The following is a 12963-nucleotide window of genomic DNA, read 5'->3' as shown; positions in this document are numbered from 1 at the left end:
TTTTAATAGTCATCTAATTTAAGATGAAGTGAATTTCCATTGAAATCACCCCTTGAATTGGCACCTTGGTTTCTAATAAGTGAATCTTTTTAAATTTTTTTTAATTACCAAAACTCTTCTTATATTAAAGGCCAAATACTGTACAATTATATTAAAATTTTTATAAATATGAATATTTTGTGTCTTATACCCAGTAGGTTCATTTCTCCCTTTTGTAGTCCTATAGGATCATTCACATTACATCACATCAACTATTTAAAGAAAGCTATTGTTGTTCCTTATATCTACTCTCATTGTTTCTTCTAAGTTTTTTTTTAATATTACTGATATTTGAGTCACATAATCATCCTGATCAGGTCCTTGTGAATGCTCAGAGGAAATATTTTAACAATTATGATTATAAAATTTGGAAATGAAATTATATTTGGGTATGCAAAGTAGTTGTTATCAGAATTACAGGAGATAATCCAAAATGACCAATGCTAGAGTCTTAAAGAGATTTCCTGAAGCTAATGTGTACACATTTCCAAGCTCTGTGAAATAGAGAAAGTTATGACCTACTTAATTCATAACTTCCTTCCTCTGCAAATGGGATATATGGATTTAGTAAGATAATATTATGAAAATAAGAAAGCTTGCCAGGCCTGATGGTAAATACCTATAATCCCAGCAATTCCAGAAGCTGAGGCATGAGGTTTGCAAGTTTGAAGCCAGGCTGTACAACTTAGAAAAACCTTCAGCAACTCAACAACAACCTGTCTCAAAAAATATATATATATATATACACACACACACACACATATATATATATACACACACATATATATACACACACATATATATATATATATGAGAAATGGACTGGGGATGTAGCTCAGTGGTAAATGTTCCTGTATTCCAACCCCAAAATCAGAATAAGCAAACAAAGAAAAAGAAGAAGAAGGAGAAGGTGGAGGAGGAAGAGGAGGAGAAGAAGAAAACTGAACACATATTAGCTCCATTCCTTCTTTTCACAGTTTTCAAAAAGAACCCTAAAATGCAGGACAAACTTCTTATTCAAATGGCACACATCAACATCAATATCATCATTATTATCATCATTATCATCATCAAAAGCAGTTGATGGGCACAATATCTTCCCCCTCTCTTCTTTGGCACTGCCTACAGAGGTGGCCACCATCCATATCCAGCATCATGGCTGCCCTCAGACCTCACATGAAGCCCAAAATCATCAAAAAGAGTACCAAGAAGTTCATTGGGCACCAGTCAGACCAATATGTCAAAATTAAGCTCAACTGGTGGAAACCCAGAGGTATTAACAACAGGGTGCAGAGAATATTCAAAGGCCAGCTTTTGATGCCCAACTTTGGTTATGAGAAAAACAAGAAAACAAAGCACATGCTGCCCGGTGGCTTCTGGAATTTCCTGGTCCACAATATCAAGGAGCTGGAAGTGCTGCTCATGTGCAACAAATCTTACTATGCTGACATTGCTCACAATGTTTCCTCCAATAACTGCAAAGCCATCATTGAAAGGGCAGCCAAACTGGCCATCAGAGTCACCAATCCCAATGCCAGGCGGAGCAATGAAGAAAATGAGTGGACAGTTCACACGCACATTTTTTGTGTGCTTAAATAAAAGCACAAAAACTGCAAAAAAAAAAAAAAAAAAGATGTACCAAGCATGGGGGTGCACACCTATAATCCCTGCTCCTCTGGAGGCTAAAGCAAAAGAATCATAAGTTTAAGGCTAGCCTGGAAACTTAGCCAGACCATATCACAAAATAAAATAAGCAAAAGGACTAGGCATTTAGCTCAGTGGGAGAGTACTTGCCTATCTTGTGAAGCCCTGGATTCACCCCCTCTGTATTGTAAATAACAAAACAACAACAATAAAAAATTAAGTATACTCACTGTGAGCAAGTGTGCAAGACACTTTCTCAGTCCTTCACCTTTTATCTCATTTAATTTATTTTTTGCATTCATCTCATGGTGAATTATGTTTATTAACCCCATTTTACACATGAGAAAAGTAAGGCACAGAAAAGTTACTAGTTGATCTACTCATTTATACAGCTAATGATGAGGTACCATAGTAGAGTATAACTCTAAGAACCTTGTGGTTAAAAGAAAGTTCTGTTTTATTTTCTTCATTATCTATACTTTTGAATAAACATGATTGAGTTGTCTGTCTTATTGAACAACCAACAATAAAAATTTTAAAAAAGATAATTCACCATAATCCAAGCACAAATATATTCAAATAAATATGCATAGATACAATCTATTATTCCATAGAGCTCACATCCTACAGATGAGAGTGATATTAATGTAGGTGAACCATCAGGAGGAGATAATTGTAGTATGCTGTGATAAGTTTTACACAATAGTGGAAAACTCATAGAAAGAGTTAATGGTGAAGGGTCAGGAAGCAAAATCTTTCTAGAATGTTAAACAGCAAATGTGAATACCCAGAATCTAGGAGATCAAATTTTTATTTTAGACAATGTGTAATTATTTAGGAGTAATAAGAACATGAAGTAGAAAATGGGCCCTCAAGTATGGTGAGTCTGAATGGTTATTAGAAGACAAATCTAGACATGTGTATGAGTTTGGGTCTTTATGCTAAAAGTGATGCAGATCTTCTAAAGGTTATTCATCATGGGAATAATGTTTGAGGTTCAATAATATCTTTCAAGTAGTGTTGTATAAATTGATGTTGAGGGATAATGGGAAAACTGATGTTGAATATAAGAATTAGAAATAATTAGAAGGACTGGGGATGTGGCTCAAGCGGTAACGTGCTCGCCTGGCATGCGCAGGGTGCTGTGTTTGATCCTCAGCACCACATAAAAATAAAATAAAGATGTTGTGTCCACCAAAAACTAAAAAATAAATATTAAAAAATTCTCTCTCTCTTTCTTCTCTCTCTTTAAAAAAAAGAAATAATTAGAAATATGTGGAAATTGTATTCATTTTTAAAAAGATGGTAAAAGCTAGTAAGACAAGAACAGATTTGAAACATTAACATGAGTGAAACAATAAGCAAACTAGATAAATCTGTGTTGTGTGTGTGTGTGTGACAATTAAAACAACCAAGGATGAGTCCCATCTTGTTAAACTATATCATGATAATGGCCTTCATCTTGTTTTCCTCTTTAAATATGATTCCCTGTATATATTAGCCACTTTATCCTCCTTTTTCCTGCTTCTACTTTTCACCTCTCAAAGATCAAGCCCTACTTACCCACCCAGAATTTCAATAGTTCCACAATTTTCAGAATAGAGCAAACTAGAGAAAGGAGCTGAAGCAACTTACACATGGTAAGGCTAGATTTAGCTCCTTTGCCACATAACTAGACTGCAAGCTGAGTGAAACCCCAAGGTCACAGACAAATTGTTTTAACTGGACTGATGCCCCTCCCAACAGGGCAACCAAGGAAATCAGACCCCAGACCATCACTGGGATTCAGGGCATTCAATCTGCTTCCCCTGATCCTGGAGCGAAGTTATGGCTGAGCAATGATATCTGACTCACAATTTTCACTCTTATGCTTCTATTTAGATAATGAGGCTTTGTGCACTAATTATCCATAATATGCCATAATTATCCTTTGAGTTTGTTGTGGGTGGGCTCCTTTTCCCACATGCTTCTTCTAGAAATTTGCTTAGTGCATCGAACTTCTCCTATGACCATGGCACTTTTGCCAGGTCCACGCTCCAGGAAATAAACCGTGACCATAAATTCTCATTCCCAGTTAGGGAGATAGTTACTTATTGTTCATATTTCCCGAAAACTACCCCTGGAGTTTGGAAAGTCTTCCAATTGACTTTTCACAGATTATTGGTCCCCAGATGAAGCTTCTTGGCTACCTGATGTTGGTCACATATATGAGAAACAATCTGGGTCTAGACTACTCCAGGAACCCAGTACCGTCCACTGTCAGCCACACCTGCCCTACTTACTCAGCCCAACCTGAGTGGTGTCCAGCACAGGCTCCAATCCTGTTCTGTTTTCTCTCTTTTTTTTTTTTGTCACTAAGTAGTCATGTTCTATCAATTCATTCTGAGATGTGACAGACATTATCTATAAATTTTCCTTTCCCTGGCATAGAATTTCAGATACATACAATATCTCTTAATTGTAGAAGATATAAAAGAGCCCAAAATGGCATCCACATGCTTTCATTCTTCAGACTCACCATAAAGGAGACTAATTTTATAAACTATTGCACAGTATTTGCAAAACAGTTTATTTAAAATTTATTTAAATTTGTCTTCTACTCTCATGCCATCTGAAAAATAATTCAGTTTCTTATCTCTTCTACTGAATAGTCTATTGATTAATCAAAAATTATATTATAGTGTCAGCAAAGATATGAAAAGATTGGAACCTTAATCCACTGCTGGTTGGAATGTAAAATGATACAGCTAAGTTGAAAAATAGTTTGGTAGTACCTCAAAAATTTAAACCTAGGCTTACCATCTGACCCATCAACTCCTAGAAATCCTATGTTTACACAAAAATGTGTAGGTAAATGTTCACAGTAGCATTATTCATAACAAACAAAATGTGGAAATAACTCTAATGTCTATCAAATGGTGAATGGAGAAATAATAAGCACACAATAAAATATTAAGTCCTAAAAAAGGAAAAATACTGATACATGGACAAATCTTGAAAGTATCACCAGTACAAAAGATCCCATTGTGTGATTGTGTGTGTATGAAATGTTCTGAATAGATACCTGCACACAGACAGAACATAGATCAGTGATTCCCGAGACAGGGTAGTGAGGGGAAAATGGCTGATTGCTAAGGTATACAAGTTTTCTTTTTGTCTCGATAAAAATATTCTATGACCACATAGTAGTAAGGATTTACAACCTTGTAAATATAATAAAATTGTGTAATTCATACACTATAAAGGTAAATTTTATAATATGTGAATTATATCTCAAAAGAAAAAATGAAGATCCAGCGTGAAACATATAATGAATGAAATATTTGGCAATGTCATAAAAATTTACCAGATTAGATAATTAGAAAAATTAGATACAAATTGAGTCTCAAAGCTTTAAATCAGATTGTATTAGACTTCTCTAATATTTTTTATCTCTTTAGTCCTCTTATTTCCTAAAGCCTGAAAGTAATTGCAACATCCTACACACTTTTAGGAAATTCTGAACTCCCAGAGATGATAATTTATTATTTGAAAGAAAATTGTGATTCCATTTATTCCTATTATAATGTAGCTTGTTGATTTTGTATTATTGTTTCAATCTATGGGGAAAAGTATCTAAATTTAATTCTCAGGAAAAGATGTATAAAAATGTGACAAATTCTCTTCAAATCATAGATAACTTGACACATGCATATGTAAGTGCTCATTGGCATACATTTAGAGGCACAACAGATTATATCCATAGGAAGGTTTCATGAAATCATAATGAATTGCAATTCAGGGTACAGGGAATCTGTCTATTGCAATGTTAACATTTAGTACGCATTTTTTATAAAGTGACTTTATCCTAGCTATTAATTAAAGATGATGATTAGTCCAAATAACCTGCAATGAGGTGAGGATTCTGGATTCTGACCATGTCTCTGACCTCCCTACCCCTCAGTTATTCTCTCCAGCCACACACTGACCTTCTGGTTCAACTTGTGGTAACTAAGTATTTACTGACTCAGAGACTTTGCATTTAATCTTTACACACACAGAGACGCACACACACACACACACACACATTCACACACCTGGAAAGTTCTTTGTCTAAAACTATTTTTTGAATGTTTCTTTGTGCCATTAACATGTGTACTCAGAGGCCTTTCTAAACCATCCTAACTAAATCTCAGCTCCTCACCATCCCAACCCCACCTCATCCCTTTGCTATACCCAATTCTGCTATATTTTTTCACTGAACTTGCCATTACCTGAAGTTATTTTTAACTTATTTGTTTCAATATTATCTTTCACTCTTACTAGAATATATGAGTTCCACCAAGAGAAGGGGAAGGGCTTTGCCTCCTCACCTCTCAATCAAGCACTGAGAACAGGGCTGTCTCCTCTTAGTCCTCAGTGTGCGTGCACTAATTCAAGGAACTCACTTTTTATTCCACAAAATAGGCTAAAGTTGTATATTTTGTTTTTAATTTTCTGTCAATGTGTATTTATTATGTGTTATCAATTGTCAGTTATTTCCACTCTGAAGGGACAAGTAGAAGTAACATATGTAGGATAAGATTCAAAAGATTTGTGACACTTGCACTTCAAAACGATTAACTCCAGCATTGGTTACTGAGAGCCATTGTGTAGTTCTTATCTGAACAGATGTTTATCTGTAGATCAGAAGTGTACCTGTCCTCCTCTCTGTAGCGGAGAAAAGGATGTGCTCCAAATCCTGTGGCATGCTATTAATCAGGCATGTGTATTTTGATTCTCCCATAACTTAATGTGACAGTGGTAGTGAAGCTATTAAACACAAAAATAGCATTTGATCATTTCAAATAAGGGTAATTCAAAACAGACTTCATTAAAACATTCTATTATTTTCATGACTTTCCATAATGCAGAAATATCAAAATGCTAATTAGAATTCCTGTTTTCATATTGTTTGGTTGCCATAACTCAGCTTATTCCACTGTTTATATGAGAGCAGCAGGCTGTACAATTGTTCTGTCAATTGTTTATACAATTAGTGACAAATAGAAATTTCTTTGAGTTAGAATTAACTTGTCCCCTAGTCTGTTCCACCTGTTCATGTTCTATGTAAATATGATCATGCCAAGTATGTGTTGAAAATAAAATGCTTTGCCCCTGCAAAATGTTCTCTGAAATATTCCATCAAAAATTGAGATACTGACCCAAACCTCAGTATTGACCTTAAATGGAGATTTGAATAGACTGAGGAATATAAGGAAACTTTTTCCCAAAAAAGATATAGTCACTGGCATTGGTAATTTTTAAAATACTGCTTCCCAACTGAACTTCTAAAAATGTAACATTTCCTAAAATATGTACCACACAAAATCATTGGATAAATTAGCAGCCCAGAGATTATTTTTCTGAAATAAGAGATGTATGAACCTTTGGACACCTGTGGGAAAGGCTATGGTTTTAAGAGTGGAAACAATGCCACTAATTAATTTGCTAGTATTGGTGTAATCAAATGTCACAAAGTGCATGGCTTAGCAAACAGAAATTTCTTTTCTCACACTTTCTTTTCTTACTTCTAGTATTTAGCTGGATGCTAGAAATTCTAAACCCAAGTGTCTGCCGTGTTGGTTCCTTCTGATGGCTTTGAGGGAAAGATGGATTCGTTCTAGGTTTCTGTCTTTGGATTGTAGGTGACTGTCTTCTCTGTCTTGTCACATTTTCTTCTTGATATGTGATTCTATCTGCAGATTTCTCCTTTTTTATAAAGGCATCAGTCATATATTGAATTAAGAGCATAACAAACTTTAGTACAACACTATCTTAACTAATAACATTTTCAACAATCCTACCTCCAAATAAATAACTTCCTCTAGTCATATTTAAATGGAAACATGCATATCAAAATCAATCCCTTGATTTTTATACTTACTCTGAAATGCATTATGTCTTGAAGAATTGATAAAATTTTTACTGTAGTAGACATGACAGCAAGCAAAAAGACACTAGCCACAAGGGATGTGTTGAGAAATGCATGCCTTTCGAGCAATTGTTCAGTATGTGACAATGCTGTACCCTGCTGCCAAACAAGTGTCCAACATATGTGCTGGCTGTGTTGTTGGCGGGTACCATGTTGCTAGAAAGATGCAGTGTGAGAGAGTGCTTTGCTTCTTAGACACATGCGGTGGAAATGAGAATTATTGAGTTTTAAAAGCCAACTGTTGAGTGAGATGATTGCTGAGAAACCAGAGATTTTGAAAGTACAGCAGTTCATTAAGGCAAACATCTCACAGATTGAGAAAACATGTATGCATTATATCTTGAAGATATAATGTGGGGGAGGATTTATTCAGCCATATAGTTAAATCTGCACATTAGAATCATTTAGTCCCTTTCAGAGAAATAGAACCCCCAGTGTTCAATGTGGAAGATGTAGCTATTATTCATCTCTCATTGTGCATGGGCTCGTGAGATAGTTCTTCCCTTAGGCCAATTATATTTCTGTCTGGGTCAAAGACACTATGTCTCTGCATTAGTAGGATCTTTCATCTTTACATTTGCATCAGCTCTGAAAATAGGTTCCTATAAAGACTAATAATTTCTATTTAAAAATCTCCAAAATTTTCTCATTGACTTTGCATGATTTCCATCTTTTCTACCACATCTATTTTAACTTTTCCCATTTCCTTATCCTTACTTTATTTGTAACAGTCACTTAGGTTCTATTTATTTCTTCGAATATCACATGTTCTCCCATTTTCCAGCCTTCACACATCCTAGTATTCTTGCCTAGAAGGCTCTTCATTTCCAGTCTTTACTGGAAATTTTTTCCTTTAGTCTTTAGACTTAATCTAGTTAGGAATGCTTTTAGGAAGCTCTCCCTAAACTCCAATAGTGGGTATATTGTTTATATTTGCAATCCTATGGTTCCACTATACTCTTACCATTATTTGCTGATCCTATTTCTTACTCTTCTATGTATTGCTATGACAAAATACTCAAGACTGGGTAATTTAAAAATAATAAAGTTTTATTCAGTTCATAGTTGTGGAAGCTGAGAGATCCAAGGTCAAGGAACTTCAGGTGGTGAATGTCTTGCTAGTGGGAACACCCTGAAGAATCCAAAGATGACACAGGGCACCACATGGAGAGAGGAGTACACTCAAGAGACAGAACAAAATTGGCTTTTATAACAGACCCACTCTCCAGATAACCCATTACTCACTGACCACCAGCCCTTTAATCTATGGATGGATTAATACATTTATGAAAATATAGTCCGCATAATCTAATCACCTTTTAAAGGTTCTACTTGGTCCCGCCCCTTAATACTCACAATAGAGACTAAACTTTAACATGAGTTTTGATGGGGACATTCAAACCACAGCAGGCTGTATTTTTTTGTGTGTATCTCTCTTATCTTTATGAGAGCAGTCTACCCATCATGTTCAAGGCCATATGTCAAAGAGCCAGCCCATTATCTGGTAATATTGCAGCCATTATACTGTCAAAACAATTGCATTAAACAGATTAACTGAAATTTATCATCATTTATGTAAAATGAGTGAAATCAAACAGTTATCTTAAAACCTAGTACTAACATGTAAAAAATTTCCTCAATAATAAATGTAAAAGTTAAGATACAGAAACTCCCTTGTAATAATTGCACACTGATCTACAAACCCTCTTGTTGGAAAACATAAGTATTATTGTGATATGAACATCTATGTGAGGACAAAATCCCTATTATTTTCTTTCTTGCCCCACAGCGCAGTTGTCTTTACTATAAACTAAAATATAGAAAATTAAAAAGTAACAATTGTTTGCAAAAAATGAATCATTTTATTATAGTAGACAAAGGTGAACCTAAAAGTAGGTTACTAAACATAATAGCAGTATAAGTTAAGGATTCATTGCAAAAGAGAAAGGTTACAATATATCTGTCTTTACTCCCCATTCTTAATCCATAATACCTATAATGAGATGTAAAACCCAGTTCATGATCTTCTGAGGGCTGGGAATGTAGTTCAGTGGCTGAATGCATATAGCGTGATGCATACAGCATGCATAAAACCTTGGGTTTGATTTCCCAGCACTTCAAAAGAAAAAGACGGGGATGTGGGGGTGGTGGGGGGAAGAGGGCAATAGAAGGAAAGGAAAGGAAGAAGGCAGCAGTCAGAAAAGCATTTTTAATATGGTATGTCAATGGAAATAAATAATATATGAGCATGAAATTCAATGTAAACTGAATATTCATACAATAGAGATTCTTAGATCAGATTAAAAAAAAATTTTAACTGACCAGGCTCTGGGGAATTTTCCTATAATCCTAGAAATTCAAAAGGCTGAGGCAGAAAAAATTGCAAGTTCAAAGCCAGTCTTAGCAATTTAGTGAGACTCTGTCTCAAAATTTAAAAATGATATAAAAAGGGCTGAGGGCATGGCTTAGGTATTAAGCATCCCTGGGTTCAATCCCCAGTACCAAAATTAATTAATTAATTAATTAATTTTCACTAATAATGTGAAAACTAAGTATATGAAAAGATTAAACAGAATATTGTAGGGATAAAAAGATACACAAAATAATAATCAAAAACAAATTGCATAGCAATATTCATCTCAGAATATTGAAGTTTTCATAAAATTTTTATTAGATTTATAATCACTAGACTCAACTTACTAGAAAGGTTTAACAATTTTAAATATGTGTACAAATAAAATATCACAACATAATATAAAGCAAAAGTGAAGAAAAGCAGCATAAAATTGACAGATTTACAATTAGAATTAGAGATTTCAATCTATCTCTTTCCTCTTTTAAATATTGATACATATAATGTGCAAAATTAGGAATTTTTTTTAAAAATTAGAGTAATAAAATTGAGCTTAATATAATTGGACATACATATCATTTATACAAGTTAAAGAATGTGTTTTCTTTTCAAACACAATTGGAGTGATTTTAAAATTAATCACAAATTAGATCGAAAATTCTGGGATGCAGGGAAGGATTTATAGACTACTATGTGTAACAAGGACCATCTCCAGTCTCAGGCATTAGAAAGTCCAGCCTTGCTTTCTTATCTGGAATTTCAATAAAAAAATATTCTCCTCTGCTCTATGTTTACTCCTATGATTTACCCCATTTATCATGGAAAAACTTTTTTAAAAGATTGAGCTGATTGATGATTTTTGAAGCTGAAAGAGCGTCATTAAGTTTGAAATTGGTGTTGCACAGAAAAAAAAAATAGTTAGGTATTGAGAATCAGTGATGGTATCATGCTGAAGAAGGAGAGAGGGTACCTACCGAAGACAAGATTTGGGGTTTTGATACAGTCACTATAAAAAATAAAAGAAGAGTAATGGTTGAGAGTAGATAGTAGATAATTCCTTGGCATAATTTAGGAGGCTCCCTTGGGATGCTTCTTGGTCTCTGGCAGTTCTGTCAAGTAAGTTCTTTGTTCCAGTCACACTGGGGGTCTTTTGAAAAATCTTCCATATTGTCTGGGGAATATTATTTTTTGCGTGTGTTTTTAAAAATTTTTATTTTTTTCTTTTTAGATATACATAATAGTAGAGTGTATTTTGACATAGTATACATACATGGAGTATAAAGTATTCTAATTAAGATCCTTTTCTTGTGGTTGTACATGATGTAGCATTTCACTGGTGGTGTATTCATATATGAACATAGGAAAGTAATGTCCAATTCATTCTACAGTCTTTCCTATTTCCATCTCCCTCTTTGTCTAATCCAATAAACTTCTATTCTTCCTTCCCCCACTTGTGTATGAGCATCCACATATCAGAGAATATTCAGCATTTGTTTTCTTCAGATTGGCTTATTTAATTTAGCATGATAATCTACAAATCCATCCATTTACTGGCAAATGCCACAATCTCATTCTTTATGGTTCAGTAAAAATCCATTGTGTATATATACCACATTTTTCTCACTTCATTTTCATTCATTCATTTGTTGAAGGGCACCTAGGTTTCCATATAGCTTAGCTATTGTGAATTGAGCTGCTATAAACATTGGTGTGGCTGTATCACTGATTTTAAGTCCTTTGGATATAAACCAAGGAATGGGATAACTGGGTCAAATGTGGTTCCCTTCCAAGCTTTCTGAAAAAAAAAAAAAAAAGCCATATTGCTTTTCAGAGTGGCTGCACCAATGTGCAGTTCCACCAGCAATGTATGAATTTACCTTTTTCCTCACATTATCGCCAACATTTATTGTTATTTGTATTCTTGATAATTCCTATTCTGACTGGAGTGAGATGGAATCTCAGTGTAGTTTTTTTTAAAAGAGAGAAAGAGAGAGAGAGATTTTTTTAATATTTATTTTTTAGTTTTCAGTGGACACAACATCTTTATTTTATTTTTATGTGATGCTGAGGATCAAACCCAGCGCCCCACACATGCCCGGTGAGTGCGGTACCGCTTGAGCCACATCCCTAGCCCCTCAGTTAGTTTTGATTTGCATTTCTCTAATTGCTAGAGATGTTGAACATTTTTTCATGTATTTGCTAACCATTCATATTTCTTCTTCTGTGAAGTACTTGTTCAGTTCCCTTGCCCATTTATTGATTGGGTTATTTGTTCTTTGGTGTTCAGTTTTTTGAGTTCTTTGTATATTCTGGACATTAATGTTATCTGAAGTGCAGGTGGCAAAGTGGCAAAGATTTTCTCCCATTCTGTAGGTTATCACTTTGTGTTTCTTTTTTCCTTTGCTGTGAAGAAGATTTTTAGTTTGATAACATTCCATTTATCGATTCTTGATTTTACTTCTTGCACTTTAAGTGTCCTATTGAGGATATCGGTTCCTAAGCCAAAATGATGGAAAGTTATCCCTGGGATATTCTTGCTCCTTCCTCCTACTTTCTCTTTCAAGTCTCAACTCAGATGTTACATTCTATAAGAAAACTTCTTGAGGGCTGAGGTTGTAGATCAGTGGTACAGCACTTTCCTAGTGTTGTGAGGCACTAGGTTCAATCCTCAGCACCATATAAAAATAATAAAATAAGGGTATAAAAAAAGAGAGAGAGAGAAGAAAACTCCATGAGAATCCTAGTTAAAACTTCCCCCATTTATTCTCTGTTTTGTTCCTATTATCTATCATTTTTGGCCTTTACATTCATGTCCTTGTTAATGTACTTTATACATTTATGTTTATGTCTGTTTCTCTCACTAGAATGTTTTAGACCAGGGACCATATTGTTTATTCAGCACTATATATTCAGTATTTAACATAGTGCCTGATGCACAAGAGATGTGTAAGAAGTAAAGGCTGATTGACAATTC

The 12963-nt window shown here is 34.5% G+C and overlaps 1 protein-coding gene across 1 annotated transcript; it reads left to right on the top strand.

Moving 5' to 3' along the window:
• Window positions 1-921: 921 nt before the first annotated feature.
• On the top strand, window positions 922-1638 carry LOC124108447 (large ribosomal subunit protein eL32-like). Its single transcript, XM_046466898.2, has one exon. The coding sequence runs from the start codon at window positions 1123-1125 to the stop codon at window positions 1636-1638; it is 516 nt and encodes a 171-aa protein (XP_046322854.2). The 5' UTR covers window positions 922-1122.
• Window positions 1639-12963: the final 11325 nt, after the last annotated feature.

This window comes from Marmota monax, unplaced genomic scaffold, assembly GCF_021218885.2.
Source record: "Marmota monax isolate L192 unplaced genomic scaffold, Marmota_monax_Labrador192_F-V1.1 WCK01_AAM20220418_F8-fsc00045, whole genome shotgun sequence".
In the NCBI taxonomy this organism is placed as follows: domain Eukaryota; kingdom Metazoa; phylum Chordata; class Mammalia; order Rodentia; family Sciuridae; genus Marmota; species Marmota monax.
Note: the sequence above shows the minus strand (reverse complement) of the source record. Positions and strands in the feature narration are given on the sequence as shown.